General features: G+C 38.9%; 1 protein-coding gene across 11 annotated transcripts in view; it reads right to left on the bottom strand.

The window, feature by feature from the left end:
* PDE1C (phosphodiesterase 1C) overlaps window positions 1-27304 on the bottom strand; it is a 708660-nt gene that overhangs the window by 23833 nt on the left and 657523 nt on the right. For 9 of the 11 annotated variants that reach the window (XM_077120317.1, XM_077120326.1, XM_077120282.1 and 6 more), the window contains one exon: window positions 2959-3027. The exons of 1 other annotated variant lie outside the window; for it this stretch is intronic. In XM_077120317.1, coding sequence (XP_076976432.1) covers window positions 2959-3027 — 69 coding nt within the window. Of the gene's footprint in view, window positions 1-2958; window positions 3028-8345; window positions 15630-27304 lie in introns of those variants that run through there. One more of the 11 variants, XM_077120267.1, reaches the window with a different exon arrangement.

Raw genomic sequence — 27304 nt, 5'->3', positions numbered from 1 at the left:
AGCTCAGAGGCCCTGGACTGAGCCCCAGCTCTTGGCACCCAGCACAGCAGGCTGGAACCCAGTTTCCCTCCTCATGCTCTTGAAGATGACCAAATGACCTTGGTGGCCTTATCCCCTTTTCCCAGGAATGTTCTGACCTCACCAAGGACAGTAAACACCATCACTGTACACTGGGGCTGCTTGGTTTAAAGCTGTTTTCTTCCTATTGCCCTTGGTCTAATTTTTTTCAATGTTAAGTCTTTATAATGATAAATAAATTGTTCTCTCCACTTTTACATGCAGCTGGAAAATGATAAGTGAACCACCACAAGCATGGTCAAGATGAAAGGGACTTCCAGAGACTGATAGAGCAAGGTCTACTCAATATTAATGTGAAAGCTAGTAATAGCTGAATCAAACTCAAACCTTAAGCCTTTGCTAGAGGATGGTTGCTTTCTACATAATCATAAATTAAATTGAAGAGTGCTTGCTCAGTCACCCACATACTTAGCTTTAAACATTAATAAGCACCTGATATTGTACTTATCATTCTGGCAGAAAGGAATTAATCCCCATCCTTGAAAAGGCCACCAGTCAATGGGTAAAGAAGATTTATAAACAAATAATTGCAATACAATATTAACTCTACCCATACAATTTAGAGAGAACTGCAAAGAGAAATTAGCCAGGAGAAGAAAAGGATGAGGAACATTCCAGGCAGATGTACAGAGGCAAGAAAGATCAAGGGCTGCTCAGAGGACACTGAATGGACTGGGGCAGGGGCTGCAGGAATGGAGGTTGAAAAAGCAGGTATACATAGATATACATAGATATGACATTTCATCTAGTCTAAGATGCCACTGAATGTAAGGTACATCATTAGTTTATGCACAACCAAGAAAAAAAATCCTGCTAATTAAATTATAATACACAATTGATTGCAAAACACATCCCAATTTCAAAGGGGCTAAAATGCAAAGCAATTAGGTAAGTTTATTTTTTCAGAAACTTAAGGCTTCAAGATGGTTCCTATGCCAGATAAGACCTGAAATCCAGAGGTATCAGTCTCTCCAAGAACATCAATCAGTTTCATTCCTCTACCCCTGAAAGTTGACACCCCTTTCCAGCACAGAGACCAAAATGGTCATTGCCCAGATACCTTTGAAGATTGAGAGAATGTTCAAGTGAGAGGGAGGGGTAACTGAGAAATTAAGATTTGAAAAATGAATATGACTACTGATTCATTATATAGATATTTCTCTTTAGTTTCTAGTGTATCAGAAGAGCAGAAGGAAATACTTGGAATTGTTGAACTGTAATTCAGTAGCCTTGATCTTTGATAATGAGTGTATAACTATGTAGCTTTTGTCATGTGACCATCTGATTGTAAAAACCTTGTGACTGGCACTCCCTTTATCCAGTGTATGGGTAGATGAGTAATAAAATAAAAACATATCATTAAAAAAAAGATAAGTCAGGAATACGGGGAAGAATATCTCTAAGTAAACTATGGACAATAGTTATAGTACTACTTTAATAATCTTTCATCGATTGCAACAAATGCAACTGTTGAAAAAAGTAGTAGAATTACAAAAAAAAATGTATTATCATACATTTTAACAAATTTTCCACATCAATGCAAGTGTTGGTGGTGGGGTGGTGTATGGGAATCCTGGATTTTATGTATGAATGTTCTGTAAACAACTTCTCTAATAAAAATTTTTTTAAATGCAAAGCAATGTGGCGCCAAGAATGGATGAAATATGGTAATGCCCAAAAGAAGAAATGCAAAAGATGAATTACATTAGAAAAAGGATTTTTTAAGGATAAAATAAATGCAAGCCTTATCATATTGGCAAAAAGTTCAAAAATACTGTTCAACGGTAGCAAGAGGATGGTGAAGTCGGCAAACTCATATTTCACTACTGAAAGTGTAAATGAATCCCCCTTTTTGGAAATCACTTTCATCATAACATGTCAAGGACCATACAAATGTATATATCTTTAAGCTAATAATCCTACCCATAGGAGTCTATCCTAAACCCATAGAGATTCAGAGAAAGATTTATGTACAAGAATTTAAGGCTACATATAACAAAAAGCAAATACATAAATGCCAAATTATCAATGAATCTATAAATAAATTGTGGCAAAATCAAATGAAATGTTATGCAATCACTGGAATTTTTTAAAAAAATATTTAATAACATGGGGGAACTCTCACAATGTAATGGGAAAATTTCCTAGGAGGCACGAAACAAAACCCCATCTAAAGTATAATTTCAATCCAGGAAAAAAGTGTTTAATAAAGACTGGAAGGAGTGATGTAAGTGTCATGAATGCATGAAAATTTCTAATAAATGTAGATGGGATACAATACAGATCATAATACAATACAGAGCATATGTCATGTTCCTGTTTCTCAGTGGCAGAGATTAACTATGAGCACCCACTATGTGTACGGATTAACTATGAGCACCCACTATGTGTACGGATAATGCTGAATTTACAAACATTATTTCTGATCTTATCATCACTTAGTTGATAAAAGAAAGTTCCCGAAAGCTGAATGTGTGTAAGCTCACACAATCTGAACATGACAAAGTTGGGATGTGAACCTAGGTCTGTCTCTCACCAAAGGTTCCCGTTCCTTCTCCTGCACCATGTGCCTTTCCGAGAAATACCTCCACAGCATGCTCACATGAATATCTAGGTGACTGGGGTAGGAAGAGCAGGATTCCATTCCATCCACAGATGACTGTGAATGTCTGCAAACCAACTATGGCTATATTATGTCAACTCCCGAAGGAACCTCACATATTTGGAAGACAGCGACAGCGCTGGACAGCATGGAATAGACTGGGTATATTGGGGGCTGATTCTCAGTTTATCAACTGTTATGCTCAACTCCTGGAAAGGCAGCCACTTCCCTCATCGACAGTCACTAAGATGATGGATGGTACATGGTCATTTACCCACCTGGCAAGGTAAGGCGACTTGTGGAGCTAGTGCTTGGTGCTGGTGAGCCGTGGGAACGCCGCTTTGTGCCTGTGAAGAGGGAAAAGAGGATGAGGAAGGGTAGGGTTGTGGACGGGCTTGTCAGACAGGTAGATGTTCTTCTGGGGTGGTAGCAAATCATCCAAAGAGTTTGGATCTGCAACAAAGAAGGCTGGGGACATCATGGAAGGCCGCAATGCACATCCCGGTGGGCCAGAGAAGGCAGGAGAGCAGCCTCCACCGACATGCGGGTGATGTGCTCGGTTGCCCTGGTTGGTAGGTTGGCATGCTGGCAGCCAGTGCACCATGAGCAGGGCTGCACCTTAGGACCACTGGGGAAGCTCTGTAAGTATGCAGTTTCCTGGGTGCCACCCCCAGGGATTCTGAATACATTGGACTAGAGTAGAGCCCTGCCAACATCGTGTTTAAAGCTCCCTAGATAATTCTAACGTGCATCCAGGGTGGAGAGCTACTGGTGTGGAAGGGAACAATCCAGACTTAGAATTGAGCAATCAGGGGTTTTGTCCCAGCTTCGTCTCTATAGCCTTTTCTCACTTTGGGACCCCATGCAATTAATCTAATCTCTCTCTGAAGCTCAGGTCTTCCTGTGCAAAAGGAAAGAAATACCAATTTTGTCAAAGTGCTCCCCTGTGGATTAAAGGACCCAATATGCATCTGAGTGCTTGGGACGAGTGGGAAACTACACACGTATTAGGGAAGTGGGGACTGTGAATTCCCAGCAGTGGGCAACAGGATTCCTACTAGGAAGGGGATGGTCTTTGTTCACAGGAACAATCTGATGGGCTATGGAGGAATTAAGGGGCAGATCCCAGGATGGAATCAACAAGGAGAGAGGGAGAGCAGAGGGCTGAATTGTTCTGCATATGAAAAGAGGATACATTTCTTAAATATTTTATTCTTCTTTTTTCACTGTCCTGAGGGGAAGAATAGGGAGAAAGAGGCTTGGAAGTCAGAGTCCTGCAACGTGGCAGGTACCAGGAGTCAGCACTGGGGGAAATGGAGAGGGAGTTCTTAAGCAGAGGATATTCACAGTTCAAAGTCACCATTTCTGTTACAAATCTCCTCAATCACCCCAAAGCCTAGTAAAAGTCTACCTTACACACAGAGGCCTGGTTTGAGTGTTAACTGAAGCAACCTTGTCTGAACACACATGGTCAAGGGTAAAGACAAGATGACCCTCCACTGGCCGACGTGAGAGGAAGCGCGGACTTCGGGCTAAAGCTGAGCAGGAAAGGCGATTAGAGGTGGAGCAGTACACCCGGGATGGCATTTGAGACCGCTTCATGTTAGTCTCAATGGACAAGAGATCTGCGCTGGCATTCTGTGTCCCTGCTGGCTAGTAGCAGTTGCAGTAGTAGCAGTAAAAATAGAAAACACAAAATCCAACACAACAGACCCAAGAGAATTGTCTTTGTGGAGGTGAGAGAAGCTCCATCTGGCCGACTTTGTGTCTCCATTTTCCTTGTCTCACAGGTGCCCTGAATGTCAGAGCAGGCAGGGGACCTAGAACACCTGGACCTTCCGTAACTGTGCTTCAGAAACTCCTGAGGCGATCTGCACAAATACATTCCAGGAAACTTTCTTTCCCGGACCTGCTAAAGCAGAATGTCCAGGGGACAGGGTCAGAAGTCTGCATTTTAGCCAGTTCCAGATGAATCGAGTGATTCTCAGCCCAGTAAGGTTTCTTAGGCACCCCAAGGAGAAAAGGTTTGCTCAAGTGACAGTGTGGGCCTGGGACTCGGCTGCCTCACTGCACAACTCCAGGGGGTGCCATTCACGTTGGATTTTACACCAAGAGCCTACAATGTCAGCCCAGACAATGGTCACTCCTAGGATGACAAGCCAGGTCTCCAGCCTTCTGCTCCAGAGTCCTTCCTGCTGCACAGAACTACCTCCATTCCACTGGATCTGCCACCACTGTGGGGATGCCATACCTGAGTCTTTTTACTCTTATTGGTACAAGACTTTCACTTGGCTCCCCTTCCCTGCAGGGCAAGGCTGCCCCTGAGGGGCGCTATTGACATTTGGGCTACATGCTTCTTTGCTATGGGGCCATCCCATGCAATGTCATATGTTTAGCAGTATTCCTCTACCAACCTCCCGTCAGTTGTAACAACTGAAACATCTTCAAAACATCCTCAAATGTCCTCTGGGAAATGAAGTTACCATCAGTGGAGAACCACTGCTTGAGGTTAGAGGCAGGGTTGAGATGTTTTCTTCTGGGTCATGATTCACAATTTGACTGCTTGGTCGTAAGTAACTCACTATCACACATTAAGCAGTTACTGCGTCTTATGCACCCTATTAGCAAGACACCATTCTGATGATAAAATAATTCCCATTTTACAGGTGAGGATTCAGGGACAGGAAGTTCAAATAATTTGCCTGAAGTTATTGAGTTCAAACTTCTTTCCATGACGCTTTCCAGATAAGCTTAATCACCTGCTATGATCTCCCAAAAGTCTGGTGCTGGGTGTCTTTTCCTTGGGGCAACTTTTCACAGCCTTAGTATCATCTTTGCGGACACTAAGATAGGTGGGTACATCTGGACCTTGCTTCAGTGAAAAAGGAGAACGTCATGCCATCTAGAAAGGCTATTTCCTCTATGTTTGATTAAATATATATATAAAAATGGGGTGAAACTCCCTCCCCCCCATAATCATAGGCCATAAACAGGTAGCAGGCAGGGATGCATGAAATAAACCTGTTTGTGACTGCTCTAGTCCCTTGCTCCACAGGGACAGACCACTGGGGATAGCTACGTATTTGCATCACCTCCCACTGGCTCCCAGCTAACTCAGCCTGCATTCCTGAAGTCATTTCCCATTCCCCAGCCAACAAATTACCTGTCACTTTCCTCAACGTCCCATTCATGAGAATAATATCCACTTTATTGAAGCTTCATTTTCTAAAACCCTTCACCTCTCGTTTGCCCCCTTTCCTGGGAAAAATATCAGGAACAGTCAGAAGAGCTGGTGTGACCTTAGGCACATGACAACCTGAACCATGCCATGCCACCGCGGTAGAGGGAAGCCCTGGGGCAAACCGTCACAGGGAATTCGCTCTTGGACGTTTTGTAGACAATGACCAGGGAACACTGCTTACACATAACTCGGCACTCACTCTTCAGTGGTTTTCAGTCCTGACGACACAACAGTATCATGTGGGGAGTTTTAAAATGATGCTGATGTCCCGGTCCCTTCCCCAGAGATGCGGGTGGGGCGGGGGCTGGCCATGGGTGCTTCCAGAGATCCTGGCTAAGTCTGATCTGCTGCCAAGAGCGAGAGGCTCTGTCCTGGGTGAATATTCAAAGAAGAAATTTCTTTCAGCTGTCAGGGTGGAAGCTTCTTTCTTCTGAACAACTGGTATGCATTCTCCTCCTGGATGATACAAATCTTGCAAATGGTTTCTTTCCATTTTTCATTTGGGTTTCCAGGAAGCTCAGTTACGATTTATGACAATACTGGGAACTAAGGAGGCCTATTTAGCCTGCAATTCTGCATACAAACATTTCCCCTAGTTTGCTCTATGCGCCTCAGCTCTACTTTCTGCCTCTGATTTTATTCCATTTTTTTAAACAAATCATAATTTTAAAAAAATTATAAGATTTTAGAATGCTCAAAAATTTTATAAATAATAACAAATAAGCAACTACATCAGTGCTGCCATGGCTAAACTTCATTTTTATTGTCTATAGAATTTTTGAAAACGCATCAATTTCAGGGCCTTATTGTGATGGCAAAAGACTACACATATGGAGTGCAATATAGCGATTTGTTATGATTTAGTTTGTATTCAAAAGAAAGAGAAAGAGGTGTGTGAGTGCATGAATATGCACACGAAGGGGCTAATATCTCATCCTTGGGTGTTAAGCACTTTAAGGTCAGCAATTTCATCATCCTTGACCCTCAGCCTGTTCAAAGAATAAACAACCTAATCAGTCAGCTCGGGGGAGAAATGTCATGGTCCCACAGCTGGTGTGACTCGAGGTAACTTTTGACAAAAGAATAGCTTTCAGATACTGCAAATTAAATTCATTGCTAAAGGGCAATGAATCCAATTCATCAGGAATCTGGAAAAGAGGACAATGATGGAAGTGACAGCCAAGGCTGCTGGCCTTCGGGGAACACACACACCTTTCTGCAAAGTGGGGTTAGTCCAGCCAAGCCCAAAGTCTGCTGGGGAAAGGGTGATTTACAGAGGCTTTGAGACCAAGTGTCATCGTTATTAATGGTCTAATAATACCGTTGTTGTTAAAACACAGCCAGATCCCACTGGGCAGAGATGCATGTTGAAAGACTGAGGTAGGAAAAGTTTCTGTCAACCTATTGGGCATTCTCAATCTCTTCTGGCATAATTGCAAATGCCTGTCTTTATGATACCCTTAAGCCCCTTGGATCATTATTGGTTACTGTATCTGTCAACATCTTCTGATCGATTTGGGCTGCATCAGAAGGCAATATATTGTCTGGTGCCCCAGAACAAATCTTCGGTTTCCCCCATTTACGTGTAGCCTTGAGGAAGGAGCATCAGTCCAAGTTCTGCTTAGAGATGTGGAACCACTGAAGGAGAGTGAAGGACTTCAAACATGCCTGCATCTCCCTAAGAGTTGTCTTCCAGTGGCATATAAATTAGAACTACATATCCAGAGTGTTTCATAGCATCAATTATGATTTTTCCCCTCCACGATACCAGCACCATCAGTACTAAGCTTGATTTTGTGTGATTTGATTATGTCTGTTCATTACAGAGAATGATGGCCAAAAACTCAAGCATACGCAACATTATATGCTATTTAGATTCACCTATTTGAATATTTGAATATGCTTCAGAATTAGGCATATGAATGAGGAATCCTGAAAAATAACCTTTGACCCAGTATCTACACATTTTAAGAACTTGCCCAGTGCAGATATTCAGAAATGTGACAATGACTTATGTTCAAACGGTGCCTACTTACAATTGCAAGAAGTAAAATAAAAGCAATTAACTTAATTGTTCAACAGCAGAGGGGTAGTTAAGTAAAATCTGTTAGCACCGCAAAATAAAATCCGATGTTGCAGTTGAAAGTATGTTAATGAAGAGCTTTTTAAAAATGGGGAAATGCTCACAATCCAATGCTGTGCGAACAAATCATAATGCAAAATTAAATATACTGTATCTCCTCAAATGTGTAAAAACACATGGCAAAAGACCACAAGGAAATACAATGAAGTATTAACACTGATTTATTGCTGGATAGGGATACTAACAAGTGATTTTAATTTTCTTCATTATACTTCTCCATGTTTTCCAAAATAAGTGACATATCCTGTTTTCAGGGAAAAAATAAATTTTAAAACGTTCCAATGAACGCCAAGCATAGCCACTTTGGGAGATGGACACCACAGCTCCGTCTGTCAATGTAATTATCCAATGCAGTTACTGCACAGGAAAAATGCACCGACTTAGCCCAGAGGCGGGTGTGGCTACACACCATCGCCACTAGGGGGTGCTACACCATAATAAACTGCTCGGATACCCCCAAAACAAGAATAATCTTTATTCCCTCGTCAGGCTCTTTATGCTCATGGCTGGAGAGAAGGTAAATATTGTAAAGTAGCTCTTAAAGAGAAGTAAAAAGCAAAAAGTTTGGGATTTGGAAGCTGGTAATGCCAGGATTGCAAATCCTGGAGACAACTGAAGACTACGGAAGCTTGCCTAATCCATGATATACTGAGATATCTTATGCCTCTGAGGAGGTTCTGATGAGCCATCTGCCCCACCCCTCATACTCAAAGCAGATATGACATAATACGGTCACACTGTGTTTAGGCAAAGACACTTAGTCCACCTGGATATTTTACGGCATTTGGGGGAATACAAAGAGACAGATGGCTTATCTGGGACAGGACATGGACAACAATGGAGAACGCTGAATGAAAAAAAACAACAGAAAACAGCCTTTTTATTACTAAAATTCCAGCTGAGAGGTTAACTCATTGTTTTTATTTGGTAATTATAGGAACATACAAGTACTAGGTGATGGGGAAACTTATACATTAGAGGCTGTAGGCCTCATCTGTGCAATAAAGACTTACAATATACACATTTAATTTTTGAGAACACTTTAGCATAGTCTGTTGAACATGAATCCCTATGATTTATTTTTGCATTTGGAGATATGATGCTAATGCCATTTGAATAGGTTGTTTTACTACAAACGCATATAACAGGGAACAAAACACTCTTCCTTAGAACGGATGGTCATTCTCTTGCTTATGATACACAAATGCAAACTGCAACGTGAATTTTACCTGCTTCAAACATATTTCACATCATGGAAGTACGTTTTATCATTGTGGTAAAATAAAAAGGAGTCCAATTTTACCACCATGCCTTTGGAAGGGCATTCTCAGAACACAGACACAAATCCCTTCCTTAATCCTCCGAAGAATTGTTTATTCAGCATGATCTTGGTTGAGGTTTGGGGTTTTGGTCTTAAATATTTTTTATCTTAATCTAGACATTTCCCACAAATCCAGCAGAACAGCAGCAAAATCTAAAAGCTAAGGAGAGGAATGGAGTTTCCCCATTCACATCTGTCCAGTGCCCTTCTTAGTCTGCAGACACGTGGCGAGGACACAGCGTCATAAGGAGAAAAACACTGTGACAGCAAAATTTGTGCTGGACACCGAAGGAAGGTGATAGTACTATTAGCCTCAGAGTGACTCGCCCTGCTTGGGTAACTGATCTCCCAGGAGGATTTCCTCTTTCCTCCTTCCATTTCCCAATCTTTCCCTCTTCCCCACCTATCCCCACTCCAACCTTAGCACCCAACATTTTCTCACGTGGATTAAACTGGAACCATTTTTTTTTTTTCAGTTATTTTGTGTTTTGGTGTGCTAAAATGATACTGCAATCAGAATGGCTTACCTGGACAGAGGCAAAAGAAACAATGTACGAGATGTAGAAAAATGGGAGGAGAAGGGAAAGGTATAGGAAAGGGCAGGAAAAAAAGAGAGGATACTAAATCAGATGGAGGAAATCTCGCTGTACAAAGGGCACAAGAGCTGATTAAAAATGTAACCAAGCTCTACAAATGAAAATAGCAAATAGTTCTTAAAAATTTTACAGCATATAAAATTGTATAAAAATATCATCAAAACATGAAAAAAGGAGAATGTGTACTGTACAGTTCTGTCTCTGGACTCAGTCATGGACAGTAGTTCCTACGGTTATGGGTTTTTACTATAATTCTATGCATGTTGACGTGTGACAATATTTCTATACCACCACACATACACAGAACTGAAGACAAGGATAGTACACAAACCTCTACTCCAAGATCATGACAGAGAAATCAAGACATATAATGATTTGCCTCTAAGGAAATCTACTTAAAAGTCATTCCATAGTCATTGAATTTTTTTTTTAACTTTTTATTATCTGCCCAACAGACTCTGGAATGTATCAGGGTATCACATTAAACTATACAGAATTACCAGATCTCATTCCCTATTCTACACAGCTGCTGGATTCTAAGGATTTCATTTTAAATGAGTTACCCTGTACCATAATCTGAAACACTTTTGCAGGTTCAGATGCTAACCCCCATGAAGACACTTGAGTGAAGTTCAGGAATCATGGTTGAAGCCTGTCCAGGTGAAGTTAAGGGGATGATGGCACCACTCCTGGCCTGCTAAAGTCATCATTTTCCCCCTGAGCTGGTGAAGTCTTCCCAGGAGAGACTGAATAAGGGCGCCCCACTGAGTTGAAATGACCCACACACCACTCCCTGCTTCTCCTGGCTCAGGGTATGGTACCTTAGGCTGGTTCCAAGTTCACTTTGTGGAGCCAGTCAGCACCTATGTTGATTCACTTCTATTTGGGAGGAAAAGCTGGAATAAACAAGTCTCCACCCCAAATTATATCTGCCCATATTTTAAAGAAGAATGGGCAGAGTTGAGGGGAGGATTATTTAAGAAAATAATCAGAAATTAACAGTGTTTACAGCTTGATTCTCATGAACCTTTCAGTCCAGGTCTTCCATTGCAATCCATCCTTATTTAACGTAAAACCAAAAAGTTCTTTCGAAGAATCAGAGACAATTGTTATCATAGACTTCACAGCAGGAGCACCCGATCCAGTGGGACAAATGTCCAGTGGGAGCATCTAGTGACCTGTTTCCCATTTTTCTAACCTCACTTATCGGATGAACTCTGTCTAATGTCACAGAAGGCTCTGCTACTATTCTAAGTCCTGTACCACTTCTGTTCCCAGCAGTGATTTTGATGAGAGGAAATCTTAAAAACTGAAATGTGTTCTTGGCATGTCCTATGTCTCTTGGTTCTCAAGGGGATATTTCACAGGCATATTTGTGGCTCTTCCTTACGATTTTTCATCATGTTCATTTTCTGAGTGATGACGAGGCCTTTAATCATGGATCACTGTTGATGAATTACAAGTATTCCTTTCCAATTATTCAAGAATAAGAGTCAATATAACATAATTATTGCAACATTATGTTCTTTAAAGTTCAGCTTTGCCAATCGTAGTATCAGTGGGGCAAAACTGTGCCACGAACCCCCATCTGTGTGTATATAATCTTCCGTTTTTTCCAAGAAGATCATTCTGAAATTAAAAAGTTTAAACTTGGATCCTAATAAATCCACTGGTATCCCATAAAGTTTTGTGTCTCAGTTCCATCAATACTTACAGATAAATCTTTTCTTTTTCTTAAGTCAAAAGACCATAGAGAAATTGCTTTTCCTTTTTTTAAATAAACTTGGCACTGATAATTTCCTTCAAATTACCTGCCATTTCCCAGCTCTTGTGATAAGCTCATTGTGTGACCAGTATATGTCTGCAGACACCTGGAACGTAAGCCTTTAGCTATGTGCTTGGCACATATAAGACACTGAATGAATTTTCAGGTAAATTTGAATTTTGTTTGCATTCACAGGTGGCTAGTGAAATTCAGTTTGACAATTTTGCACGCGTTTCTCAAATGCTCATTACGTGCCAGAACCTGCAGGAGGGGGGGACCACTACACCTCCTGCTGGGGTTCTATGGGAACCTCAAATTTAGGAGCATGAAACCTCCAACTTGAACAAACAATGTTACTCCAATTCCCTAACTCCCTCTGCTTAGGTTATAACACTACAGACATAAGCTTCCAATCTCAAGATCGCATTTCATCATGCGAAAGAGATTTTGTGTTTTTTTTGTTGTTGTTGTTTTCCCCCATAACTACATAGGGAACATTACAAAGCCAACTTTTATCATCTAAGTCTTTCCTCAGAGGTTTAGAAAGAACAGAAGAAAATATATTCTATCTATCATCTATCTATCAAGAAAAAGTGGTCCATGAGAGATGATATTAGTAAAACGGTATCCTTACTCCCAAAATATGGGTTATAAGATTTTTCTCCATCTTTTTGTCTGCTCTCTATTTCACATCTCTGGATAACATTCTTCTTTATTTTTCACTTTTTACATTTATCAAAGCATGGCTCCAAGTGGAAATATAATGTAATGGCTTAAATCCTGCAAATGAAATGAACAAGTGTGCTATGTTACTCTTTGGCTTTCAGATGTCTAGATGTCATTTTATTGTTTAAGTGTATTATATCATTAATGGGGTCCCATCAGACATTTTCATTAATTTTTTAAAAAATCTCCAAGGATGAAAATGGACAGTGGAAGAAAATCCTTGAATTTAATGGGTTCGAAATGAGTCTCTTGCCTGCCACCATAAGTTCTTTGGCATCAGAACTTAAGAAGGTCTGGCAGGAATAAAAGACAGAACAAAGAGCTGCCTAAGGTGGTTCATTAAGCCACCAAAACACACTACGTCAACAAAACCTGGAAGTGGAGCTATTGGTGACATGGGGAACCAAACCCACTGGCTGACTCCATTTGTCACTTCCTCCGCCATGCACGTGATATGTGGAGCTCGTGGTTTTTCACTACTGGGAATGTTCTTCCTGATTTCCCCATCTACCCACCAGTTCCTAATCCAGGTATGTAAGCCTGTGCTTTTCATGGGAAAATGTAAAATACAGTAAGATTCCATATTGCTGCTCAACTTGGAAGAAATTGCTTCATGGGAACCAGAAGACATAAAAAAATGAGCTAGAGCTTTGGAAATACTGCTCTTCTGGTCAATACTGACTTGGAATAATTATCTTAATGTTTTATCGCTCCAGTATCAATTCATAGCACAGCAATGCTTGGGTTTATATTTTTTAAAATAGATAACTTGGCATTTTTTACTCAATGCCCTTTCAAAGCACTTTTTTTTTTAAAGGATTTAAAATTAAGTGTTACACCGAGCTTTTGTTTTTTCTCACTAGGCATTCCAAGCAGAGCTTTACACTGGCTGAAGTTCTCTACCCATTCTTTTTCAGCTAATTAATGACTTAAAGCAAACAAAAACAATTTCCATCTTTATTGGTGCTAGAGAAAATGGCTATATTCCTGTTTCTTTTCAAAATATTGTTTAGTCTTACTTGTAAAATTATAAAAAGGAAACTACAGATTTTCTAATTTGACAAACTGCAAAGTTCCATGTACGAAAATACAGAATAGAAGAAGAGAGGTAAGAAAAAAAAAAAAAGTCCAGCTCCAAGGGGAAGAACTGACATACACTTTGTTGTATTTATTTCCTATACAAAATCATCCCACCTCAAAGAACATAGTTTGCAAAGTGATATCTCACAGGTTTTAATGCAGCTCATAGACATGTTTTGTTTGACCAGCACAGTATTTGTAAGTTTCTGAATTGGTTGCCAATATTTTTAAAATTAGGGAGGATTTATGTAAAATCCAGGTGCCTAGCTCCGATAATTTGGAAGATCTGACAATGACACGGGATCCCCATTCCTACTTGACACTGATCCAGTACTTGGCCAGCAGCTCCCTCTTTTTGACAGCAGATGCCCTCTCCAATTCTCCAGTCCTCACTGCTCCCTATTGTCTCACTGATACTGAAGCTTATTATGAATTGCCATTTATCACAATAATGCTGATATTGCATGGCTTGCCTTACCCATTTACTTTACCTGCTAGGTCCCTGGAGTGATCTGAATTTGTGACCATATTATTTATTGTAGTCAACTTTAGGAAAGAAGGAGGAGGAACAGAAAAATATGTGCTGTTAACAAGGCAAAATGTTGACAATAGAAACCTGCTCAAATAACAGGATACTACTGTGCACTCTCTACAACAAAGTCCCTCAAACTTTTCTGTTGGGGAATCTTTTAGTGAGGCAGAATGCTTTGTAGACCACATACCCAGTCTTCTTTCTCTCTAAAGAAATACCAATATTTTGCCTTTGTAATAAGATATTTAAATACCCCCTTTTGTGCTTTTCAATGTAGAAATTAAATCTGCAACAGAGGATACACTTAAATCTGTTGCCTAGAGCCCTCTCTTCCTATGACTATCCCCCTACTTAAAAAGCATATTTGTTTCATTTGATTTTTGGGAAAGACTCAAAGACTCCTTTGTGATCTGCAGCCACATTTCACAAGACATTTTTACCCAAATTACAACACTCAGAGCCACAAACTCACACTTTACTCATCCGCCATTGACTCCCATCTTTAATTTGGTTTCAGGGGAGCTAAGAGTCTTTGTTCTCTTTCTATGCTGTATCTACTATAGTAATTTTTATTCATGATTTTAGTCAGTTCCTACCTGGTGTTTTTAAAGACCTGCTAAAATGAAAAGAATTCTCTAATACACCTCCCTCATACTGACCCCCACAGCACTTGCCTTAATGAAAAGAGGAATAATGAAGCAAACCACACACAGCCCAAAGAAAAGGACCAGCCAATGGCAAAAAAATCTCAGTAACTTCTACATATGGTTAGTGTGTGAAGTGAGTTTCCCAAGTGAACAGCATGATCAGCAACTGAACCATTCAGGCTGATATTAATTAATGCACAGATAAAATAAATTAAGCATAAAATAAAGGTTCCTCCAGGACAATCACCTTCTTAAAATACAAACGGGAATTTCATATTGTATAAGTGGAAAGAAAAGCATGAGAGCAATCTACAAGTCTGAAAAGAAGCTGGAGAAAAAGAATATTCCTGACACAGGAAAGAAACAGGGACAGACTGGAACCGTCCTCTTAGTTAAGATGAAGGCCAGTGTGTGTGTGTATTCACCGTGAGTGGCCAGTGCAAAAATAACAACATTTAAAGTAACAATATTGACAGCACAAAAAAAAATGGCAATTTCGGTGTGTGTGGCTCTTTCAGGCCTCTCTCAGCATATCCAGGTTGTCCGTTCTCATCAGGCCAGACAGGTGCCACGAAAGCCAGGGCATTACCAAAGGATTCTGAGGAAGTCCCTTCATGTTTTGTTTCTGTTTGTGCAAAAATTTCAAGTTGTTTTGATTGCTCAGGGGAAAGGCCCCAGGGTTCTAGACCTCAAACCAGCTCCCAAAGAGTCCTTCCCTGGGATGAAATGGCGTGAGAGAAGGCCAAGTGAGGGGGCGGGTTTGGAAAGCTGTGCACCTTCCCCAGACAGGGGTCTTGGTGGGAGAAGAAGAAGGAGAATGAAGAAGCTCAGCTAAAATGCTGCAAGACATTGGCAGTCTCTTTTATTGAATATGAGGTGTTTTGTTACTCTTCTGAATCTGAAAAAAAGAAAAAGAAAAAGAAAGGTGTCAATGCTGTCTTTCCCTCCTACCCTCCAGGTCTGAGGAGAAGAAAATCTGGGGGAGAAAAAAATAGGAGGGAATCAGTTATACATTCCAATACTGGTCACTGCCGACTCCTTTGTGATGCAATTTGTTCTATTCATAAGGAGAAAATCTCTGCAGAACATGACACGCTGCTTGCATTTGAAATCTTAATAGTTGCTTTAAACTAGATTATCAAACATTTGGTTCATGCAATATGGATATTAATACACCTTATTTTGAAATCCGGATGACTGTAGCTGCAAGAATTCACCAGTTTGCCTCAGGGGCAAGTGGGATTGGAAGAAATAAGAGTCATCTAATCCAACAGTTTCCATACCAAAAGCAATGTTTTCTCCCATAATTGCTGCCCACCCTCAGAAGCTTCCCAAGGAGACTTAAAGCAAGCTGTGTCCCAACCAAAATCATTGTGCAGATGAGTAAGCCACTTGAGTTTTCTACTAGACCCAGAGTCAGGGGGTGGAAGAAGAGGGAAAAGATGGAAACAGGACTAAGTGAATGGAAATAAATGATACTGCATTTCTTTTTTTCACATGGCATCCTCTACTTCATGTAACCTTAATGGACTTGGACAGACTTAAAAAAAAAACACATACACTACATTATTACTTCCTACAAATATTCCATTCTTTGCAGGTCATTATGTCTTATAACTAGAGATGGATCCCCACCTGTGCAGGCATTCAAGTAGAAAGGAGAACAGTGGTTTAAACTTCACAAAAGCTGACAGTGGCATGTACAGAGATGTTAAGGGTCAGGAGAGGACAAGCAGAGTCTCCTAGTCAACGTTAAGACTAAGATACTCTCCTAAATAGGACTTGGCTGAAATTAGACAGAAACCTAGCTGTGAGATGGGAGAGACTTTACCGATCTATTGTAATTACTGTCAATTCTCAATTTTTCAGGGGCCATTGATCCAAGCTCCTGTTGTTACTATTTCTTCATTCTGACTTTTTGTACATTTACTCTCCATTAACACCTTCACCCATCTGGGAAAAAAAACAAAAAGAGAAAAAGCCTTTGACCAAACTTTACTCTAATACTACCGCTGATAAACTTGCTAGTGGGGGAAAGAAGTGAAACAAAAGTGTCAATCAAGCACCAGAAATTTTCCATTGACTTTGATAGGCTACACTTAGTTTGGTCCACAAGGGAGTTGCAAGACAGGACTCCCTCACTAGAGTTCTGGCCCTGCCATTCTCAGCTTAAGGTCATGTGTAATGAGACTCTCTCTAGATAATCATCACAGCCTTGACCACCTTAAGAGATATCGCTAGGCCCTCAAATGTAAAACTCGATTTTCTTATGATGACTAGATTGGGCTTCAGCTTTGAATAACTGACTGATTGGCTGGAAAGAAGCTAGGGACACACGGCTGGGGAAAGTATAGCTAATTGCTGCATCCAATTAGCTCCATAAAAAGGGAATGCTGAACCTCCTTTTCCAGGAAGCTTGCATTAGCAGGGGCCTGCTCTCCCGACTCCTGGGGCTGAGGAAAGGAAAGAGCTCTGTCCAGGGTCTTAATGGGTCCCAGAGGTCGCTGACAGATCTTCCTTCCTTTCTCATCACTGCTGTGCACAAATTATGGGTGAGACGGTGTTACGTGACCTTTGGCAACGGATTTCAGTCCTCCAGCACCTTCTGGTCAAAGGCAGTGGAGGGGAGGGATAAACTAAGGAAGCCTGATCATTAATTACAACAGAAAGTTAAAAAAATAAAAGGAAATTTTTTTAAAAAGCAGATGTTCTGTCGCTGCATCCCTGGCCTTCTCAATCACATGCTCTCTCTCTAGTAACTTTTGTTTATGAATCCTGTAGGGCACTTATCCTAGGATATCTAATATTATAGCGTCTTCATGAAGATGTTCTACCCTGGACTGTAGACTCTTTGATAGCAGGGAAGACATTTATCTGTGTAACTCTTCTTGGATTAGTGCAATACGTGGCACATAGTACATGGTCAACGAATTATTATTTAAGAGAGAAAAATGAATTGAATAAGCATGATATAGATAGGATAGATAAAGGTGCAGCAATGAGTAGGAAATTTTGCTCCACACTTTTTCTAATTTTGACTTTCATGGGATGAAAGAAAATCTTTAAAGAAAGTCACAAATATTTGATTTTGCATTCTATTCAATAAAAGTTATGATATATATATAACCAATTCCTTTTAAAGAAATAGCTCCATTGTGGATAGCTTTTTATGGGACTAATCTCCCAGAGAAGGAGTACTTGTTATCCCAGCAACTTTGACATGTTTGTAAATCAGGACTGGGTTCCTCCTCTTGCTTTACTCTTCCTCACCTGAACTCCAGATGCACTGAATTTGCTTTGTGCATAAAACTGGGTAATTTGAATTTAACATAAAACTGGGTAAGTATCAATAAGACTACAGAGTACATGGAAATGAGACAAAGCATAAGAGATTGCTCTGTATTGAGGTGAGACACGTGTATTTTTGTTATAGCTGCTTTGATTTTCATTGATTCTAAATCTATTTTGTTTTTTGGAGGCCCCCAAAAGTAGTTAAAACCAACCACATTCTTAACCATGATCACTAAGCTGAAATGGAAAATTTCATCACCTCACTTGGGACAATTCAAGAAACTGAGTCACAGAAAGTACCAGCCCCTCACCAGCCCTTTGTCCAAAGGCCTTCCTACACCTCACAAAGGGACAGATTTGGTTGCTTTGACTTCATGGTGTATGGTGTATGAATTCACAGAAATGTGTTTACTCTAGGGGAATGTCTCAGCAACTTCAATTGGAGAAATGGTAGTTGGAGATTAAAAACATAGTAACCACCAAAGGTAAATACTGCAAATGGATCTTAAAATCATTTGGTTCAAAGATAATTGTTTTAAGAACATGCTCAAAGTGTGAGTTAAAATGATTTAACTTAAAATGTGTTCATCAGTCACAGCATTTATTCCTGGACCACATGTGGAATGTCTATGAGGCAGACCTCATAAGAATCTGGCCTCAGGATTTTTAAAAAGTCTGTAAATGCTAATCTTTGTTAGTTCCCTTTGGTTTTGTTTTTTAAAATCCTGATTCAACTATCGTTCAGGCTCAAAGAAGAAAGCTGACTTGGCTGGGGATAAGTTGGGATGCAAAACTAGGCTTTCAAATCCCAGGAAGTTTACCACAGCTGCCTCCCCATGGAGTCAACTTTTTACAAAAACAACAAAATGATATGATAAGCAACATAAAGAGCTGTTGAAGACTAAATAGGAAAAAAAAAAAAGAACAGGGAAGAATAAATGTGGTAAAATCAAACCCAATTTTAAATATCAAGTAGAGCTGCTATCAGACTGTTAGGCTTTAAACAGTCATAGATTTTACTATCCTAGGTCTTAAGTGCACAATGGCTATTTTAAATGGTTATCACCAAATGCCTGAAAGCATGTGTACATCTTTTTTCCTTGCCTGAAATGATAGAGGATATCATTATAACTGGATTACTCTAAATTAATTTCACTGCATCGTACCTATACACATGCATAATACTGCTAAAACAGAATACTCTGATCATTTATCATCCCAGCACAGATGGATAGATAAGTAGACAGATCAACAGATAGAATGAATGAATTTGTGGGAATATCATGATTTCTTGAAACTCTGCCTATGCCATCCTTTCTCAAAATTTACCCCTTCAAGCCAAATAAATAGAATAAAAGTGGTTTAAAGGATCGCAGTTTTTAGGTCCAACACTTGCCCCTATCCTTTGTCTTCCTTTTGGATCCATGGCACCTGTGCTACCACTGATAATATTAATAGCACACTAAACTTTTCTCCTTTACATTTATTTTCTCTCTTTCTGTAGCATGTTCTTTTTTCCCAAAACTTAAAATATGTGAATAGCTTTCTCTGTTCTTCTGCTTTGCACTGCCCAAAATATTTTACTGCTATTACTCTCTGTGTTAAGAGCCTGGTATTTTAGCACCTAAGGAACTGATGAAGATACCAGCTCTCCTAGTACCCCCAGGGTCTTTCTCACTCTTATCAGGTAAATACAAGTCAGGCATCAACTCCTCCTACAAATCCCTGATCCCCAAGGTTGGGCAGTTAAGCACCTTGTCTGCACAGAAAAATTTTGTGTCTGATCAGTCTTTGAATCTGCTATTTTTGAAGCTAAAGAGAAGCTGGAAATCATGAAGACTAAAGAAGTCTTACAGAGCTACAGGGAACTGAGCCTGAGACTTCAGACCTGAAACACTGACACCAGTCTCATGGTTTTCATTATATTAGTTCAGCCAAAAAGCAGCAAAAGATTCAGAACTAATGAAAGCATTTTTCTCAAATTTTCACCATGGCTCTAGGATATAGAATAAAAATAGCATATGCTGTAGAGTGCTTATACATATGAAATACAGATGTTGTCACTTGGATATCAGGGTGTCCTTCAATGGAGAATGCTAAGAATAAATATAAAGGGGGAAAGCTTCAATACTTGCTTGATATCACATTTTTAACAGCTCTCCTAGCATTTGGATGTCTAGGGAAAAAATGGCGTTAACGTTGTAGGCAGCAGTAGTTTCGGGTTTTGGCACATACTTATTCAAAGACAGCTCTTATTTTAAAGAATGTTTGTAATGCTAATAAAGTTTCTTCTGACAATGCATTTTTACCTGTGTTTCTCCAATCCCTTTAATAGAATCTGATAAAATATATTTGTTCTCGTAGGAAAACAGATAAATATTCATTTCATGATTACTAAGATTTTTTTATTTTTTAAATCCTGAATGTCAGTATCGAGGTAAAAAAGAAAAATTACCATTTCCCCCAGTAATTTTGAAACGTTAATCCTCTCTGTTAAACAGGGATCCTTTAAAAATACAGTGGTATGTCGAGAGTGTAACGAAATGTCTAGAAGACAGAGTGAAACAATGAAAGCTTATATACTAATAATTGCATGTGAAAAGCTGTTTAAAAAGATTAAAAAGATTTAATTCTGTTTAAAAGATTAATTCTGTCATTAACAGAGAGCCTAATACACTTTCATTTGACATCTGTATGAGACCGTTACTTGGTAAAAGACTGGGATCTAAATGGCTAAGTAAAAAGTTGGAATTGATTTTAGAATTTTCTTAAAAAAATCTAATTTTTTAAAAATACACCCACTTTACATCAACCATGTATATTCACATATATACACAAATTCAGGTGTTTTGATACAACAAATGTGAATATCAGCAACACAAAAATCTTCAAGAGGACAATTACGATCTCATGTCACCTTGATCATTTATTTATATTATGTACCTTTTTTTGAAAAGCACAAGGACATTCAATATGCCTAAAACCATATTAAAAATACATTCAATTAGAATGGATATTTACAACCAAAAGAGCTAGCTGTTCTGATTCAGCGTGACTCATCACTGCTAGAACTGAGTGTAAGTAACAGGTGTTGTACTTCCAAGCTCCCAAGAGTATAGCAGAAAGGAACAAGCAAGCAGGTTTGTCGAGTTCACCCCATTTGACCACTTCCCACCCACAGATCATGGATTGGCTAATAGATTACCCCAAATCCATCCAAAAAAAAAAAAAAACAACCGAAAACAATTACGAATTCCGCAGGGTTTCAACATTGCTGACTCATAATAACTCTTATTGCTGGGTCAACCGACAGCACAGCCTCCAAAATTAGCTAGAAAATGATAGTGAAGTATATCAAAATATTTATGCAAAAAAAGTTTAAAATCTAATTAATAAGTTCTTATCCAGATGCTTGAGAATAATAGGCATCTAAAAATAACATTGTAATTCTGCCCATTATTTTTTATCATTTTGTTATTTTCCTTTGACAGGGACGTTGGAGTGGAGGGTTTAGATACTTAGGATATCAAAATACTTGAAAAAAGATATAAATTGCTTTGAAAAACAAAATACTTCATGTCTCTTCTTGCTAAATTGTAATTTTTACTTACTGTTCGTGTTTCAGGTGTTAATACATGCAACTATGTTAAATAAAGGGGTCACAGGAGTTTTCAAGGACAAATGGCTGAGGGAAATGGGACATTAATCAAAGCATGTGTGGTTATGATGGCTTATTTTAATTGGGAGCCAGGGCACTCCAGATGTTTGGGCCCTCCACACTCCCCAAGGATGCTGAATTCTTGAATTGAGAGACATTCCCTTGCTAAAGAAATAAGCCTATTTTTTGTCAATATAGAAGAGCCTACAGTGAAACGCCTTTCAGAACCTGAAGTAAGGTTTTTCTCTGAAAGGCAGACAATACAAAATCCAAAGGATTGTTTCTGGGGAAATGGTGGAGCAGAGTAGTCTGGATTCACCCTGGCGCCATAGAACAAGATAGGCAACAGGGTAAAAATGACCAGGACTGCAGTCCTGCGGTGAGTGATCAAAGAGGGTCTTCAATATTTCACAGGGAGGAGAGAGGCAGGGAGATTGGGATAGGGAGAGTGGGATGCGTATGATCAGCCGTGACCTCCACCAGGAGTGGGTGGCAGTGTACGTGGAAGTGCACTTCTGAGGGAACTGTCTCTCTGCTCCAATATGTCCCAGCTGCTGGCTGAGGAAAACTCCCTGTGTGTCTTTTCAGCCACCACTACTCATGGGGAGCCCAGAGGCGTGTCTGGCTGTCCACTGTGAAAAGCTGCGCCCCCACGAGCTGGGAGCAATTGTCCAGCCAGGCAACATGTAGCCATCCCGACAGGCACAGTGAATGGTAGATCAACTGGGTGCTGCAATCAGCTGCTCTGACAGGCGCTGCGACCGGCTCCCCCATCCTGCCACTGCCCACCAGGAGTGGCACCCCTGAGAAGAGGAGGTGCCGCAGGAGCACCACCTGCAGTCTGGCAAACTCCCTATCCACCTAGGTCGGTTTTTAAAATATGTGTTTTCTATATTCTTTATTATTATTATTATTTATATATTTAAAAAATATTTATATCTTATTGATTTTTAATTTTTAAATTTTTATTTATTATTATTTTTAAAAGTTTTCTTTCCCTTCTATGAGCACCAGCTCAAGTTCATTCCCAATATATCTTTGGATGTCACCTTCTGATTTCAGGGCCTACTATTGCTGAAGTTTTTTTTTTTTTCTTATATCTTAAATTTTATTCTTTTATTCTCATTTCGGGGGTACATAGGTGGGGAGTCAAGCACAAGTCTCACATGTGGCAGGCAGGTGTTCTGCCACTGAACTACCCATGCACCCTTGCCTCATTTTTAACAGACCCTCAAGTAGAATTGCACCCCTACATGAGATCTGGGCCCTTGTTCTGTTGGAAATTACAGATAAACCAAGTGCAAAAGGGAACTTCCAATGCAAAACCAAGTAAATACAAAACTTTAGGAGACTGAAGGAAACCAATTTACAAAACAACCTTATTAAGATAATCAAATGCACTGAACATAACAGAAAATCACAAAGCATGTTAAGATCCATGCAGAAATGGTTCAGCCAAACAACCAAATCAAAACACCAGAGAGGTCACAGAATACAGAACAGTTATTCAAGGATATTTATAAAGAAATAAAGGATATCAGGAAGACAATAGAAGAGCATAAAGAAGAATTTGAAAGATTAAATAGAAAAATGGCAGTTCTCACAAAGATAAAAGATACAGTAGACCAAATTAGAAATATACTAGAGACACATGATATCAGATTTGAAGAAGCAGAAGGAAGGATAAATGAGCTAGAAGATGGAACAATTGAACTAGAGCACACAAAAGGACAAATGGCAAGAAAGATAGAAAAAATGGAACTGGACCCTAGGGAAATGATGGACAATAAAAAGTGTACAAACCTAAGAATCACTGGTGTTCCAGAAGGAGAAGGGCTTCTGGAAATGGGCTGGGAAGGTTAGGTGAAGATATAATTGGGGAAAGCTTCCCAACCCTTATAAAATATATAAATATGCATTTCAAAGAGGCCCAACATACCCCAAATAGAAGAAATCCAAATAGCCCTACTCCAAGACACATACTAATCAAACTGTCAAATGTTGCAGGGAAGCAGAAAGTCCCGAAAGCAGCATGACAAGAGCCATCTGCTACATACAAAGGAAAACAGATAAAACTGAGTTCGGACTACTCAACAGGCACCCTAGAAATGAGAATGCAATGGTATGATATATTAACAATTCTGAATGAGAAAGGCTTCCAGCCAAGAATTATTTATCCAGCCAAGCTGTCATTCAAAATTGAGAGAGAGATTAAAATCTTCAAAGACAGACAAAAAACTGAGAGAACTAATCAACAAGAAACCTGCCTTATGAGAAATATTAAAGGGAGCCCTATCTCTTGGAATAGGAAAAAGAAAAAAAGACAGGAGATCTGGAGGAGTATGCAGAATTAAAGAGTACCAGTAAGGGTAATTTAAAGGATAAAAAGAGAGAGAGAGGGAAAAGAACATATAGATCTGACAAATTAAAACTAAAGGATAAGATGGCAAATTCAAGAACTGCTTTTATAGTAATAACTTTGAACATTAATGAACTAAACTCACCAATTAAAAGACAGAGACTGACAGAATGGATTAAAAGATATAATCCATCCATATGCTGTTTATAAGAGACACATGTTAGACCCAAGGACACATATAAATTGAAATTGAAAGGACAGAAAAAGACATCCTGTGCAAGCTGTAACCAAAAGAAAGCAGGAGTAGCTATACTAATATCAGATAAATAAGAGATAAAGAGATAAAGAGAATACTACCTGGTAATAAAAGAGACAATTCAGCAAGAGGAAAAAACAATCATAAATATTTATATTCCCAATCAAGGAATTCAAAAGCACATGAGGCAAAAATTGGCAAAACTGAAGGAAGCCATAAACTTTTCAGTAATAACAGTGGGGCATTTCAGTATACCATCCTCCACTATAGATAGTGCAACCAGACAGAGGATCAAGAAGGAAACAGAGAACCTAAACAAAGTGACAAATGAATTAGACCTAATAGACATATGTAGATCATAACAACCCCAAAATACCAGGATATACATTTTTCTCTAGTGTACGTGGAATACTCACCAGGCTAGATCATATAACGGGACACAAAATAAGTCTTTATAAATTTAATAAGATTGAAATTATCCAAAGCACTTTCTCTGACCACAACGGAATTAAGCTAGAAATTAAGAATCACCCAAAACCAGAACTTTCATATTTATGGAGACTAAGAAACACACTCTTAAATAATCACTGGATCAATGAAGAAATTGCTAGAAAAATCAGTAAATATCTGGAGACAAATGATAATGAAAATACAACATGTCAGAACTTATGGGATGTGGCAAAGGCAATGCCGAGAGAGAAATTTATTGCCTAAATGCCTATATTAAAAAACAAGAATAAGCAAAAACCAAGGACTTAACTGCTCACCTGGACAAATTAGAGAAAGAACAGCAAAGTAACCCCAAAGTAAATAAAAGAAGAAAAATAACAAATTTTAAAGCAGAAATAAATGAACTGGAGAATAAAAAAGATAATAGAATCAATAAAACCAAAAGTTGGTTCTTTAAGAAAATCAATAAAATTGATGGACCCCTAGCTAGACTGGCAAAAATAAAAAGAGAAGATGCAAATTAAGAAAATCAGAAATGAGAGGTGGTTCATATATCCTGAAGAAATTTTTAAAATCATTAAGATAATACTATGAACAGCTATATGCCAACAAATTAGACCATTTAGATGAAATGGACAATTCCTAGAAACACACAAACTACCTATACTGACTCAAAAAGAATTAGAAGGTCTCAACAAACCAATTATAAGTAAAGAGATTCAATCTGCCATCAAAAATCTTTCCATAAAGAAAAGCCTAAGACCTAGATAGCTTCACTGGGAAATTTTATCAAACATTCCAAAAAGAACTAACACCAATCCTGTTCTAACTCTTCCAAAAAACTGAGAAAAAAGGAATGCCACCTAACTCACTTTATTATGCTAACATCAGTCTAATACCAAAACTGGATAAAGATGCTATAAGAAAGGAAAACTATAGACCAATCTCCCTAGTGAACAAAGACGCAAAAATCTTCAACAAAATACCATCAAATCGAACCCAAGGGCACGTTAACAAATTATACATCATGACCAACTAGGATTTATACCAGGAAAGCAGGGGTGGTTCAACTCAAGAAAATCAATCAACACAATAAAGCACATTACAAACTAAAATGGAAAAATCACATGATCATATTGATGGATGCTGAAAAAGTATTCAACAAAATTCAGCATCCTATCTTGAAAAAAACACTTCAAAAAGTAGAAATCAAAGGAAACTTCCTCAATATCATTAAGGGCATATATGAAAAATACATAGCCAGCATCATACTTAACGGTGAGCAACTGAAAGCATTCCTCTAATGTTGGGAATGAGTCAAGGATGCCCATTGTCACCACTATTATTCAACATTGTACTAGAAGTCCCAGCTGGAGCAAATTAGACAAGAGAAAGAAATAAAAGGCATCCAAATAGGAAAGGAAAAAGTAAAATTTTCACTATTCGCAGATGACAAGATCCTATACTTAGAAAACCTTGAGAAATCATGACAAAGCTACTTGAGCTAATATACAAATTCAGCAAAGTGGCAGGATACAAGACTTATGTACAAAAATCAGTAATGTTTCTATATACAAATAATGACCTGAGATGACAACTAAGGAAAAAAATACATTCAAATAGCGACCAAAACAATCAGGTTACCTAGGAATAAGCCTAATAAGTGATGTCATAGACTTGTACTCAGAAAACTACAAAACGTTGCTAAAAGAAGTTAAAATGACCTTAATAAATGGAAAGACATTTCATGCTCATGGAGAGGAAGGTGAAATGTCATTAAGATGTCAATTCTACCCAAACTGGTCTACAGATTCAATGTGATACAAATCAAAATTCCAACAAACTATTTTGAAAACTTGGAAAAGCTCATTATCAAATTAATTTCAAAAGGAAAATGATCCTGAATACCTAAAGATATTCTAATAAGAAGAGTGAAGTAGGGGACTAACCTTCCTGATTTTAAAGCTTATTATAAAGCCACAGTGGTCAAAACAGCATGGTACTGGCACAAAGACAGAAACATCGATTAATGGAAATGAATCAAGAGTACAGTGACAGAACACCAAATTTATGATCAACTGATCTTCAATAAGGCCCCCAAATCCATCAAACTGAGACAAAATAGTCTTTTCGATAAATGGGCATGGGAGAAGTGGATATCAATGGCCAAAAGAATGAAATAGGACCACTATCTTATACCCCATACAAAAAATAATTCAAAATTAATTAAAGACCTAAACGTAAGATCCAGTACCATAAAGCTTCTAGAAGAAAATATGGGGAAACCATCTCTAAAATCTACTAATAGGAGGCAACTTTTTAAACTTTACACCTAAAGTAAAATCAGTGAAAGAAAAAATAGATAAAAGGGATCTCCTCAAAATCAAGAGTTCTGTGCCTCAAAGGACTTTGTCAGAAGGTCAAGAGGCAGCCAACTTGATGGGAGAAAATATTTGGAAACCAAATATCAGATAAAGACTTGATTTCCTGTGTACATAAAGATACAGCTCAAAAGCAAAAGAACGAACAACTCAATTACAAAATTATCAGATAAAGACT

This window comes from Tamandua tetradactyla, chromosome 1 (genome assembly GCF_023851605.1).
Source record: "Tamandua tetradactyla isolate mTamTet1 chromosome 1, mTamTet1.pri, whole genome shotgun sequence".
Taxonomy (NCBI): Eukaryota; Metazoa; Chordata; class Mammalia; order Pilosa; family Myrmecophagidae; genus Tamandua; species Tamandua tetradactyla.
This window is presented reverse-complemented; position numbering and strand designations above follow the sequence as displayed.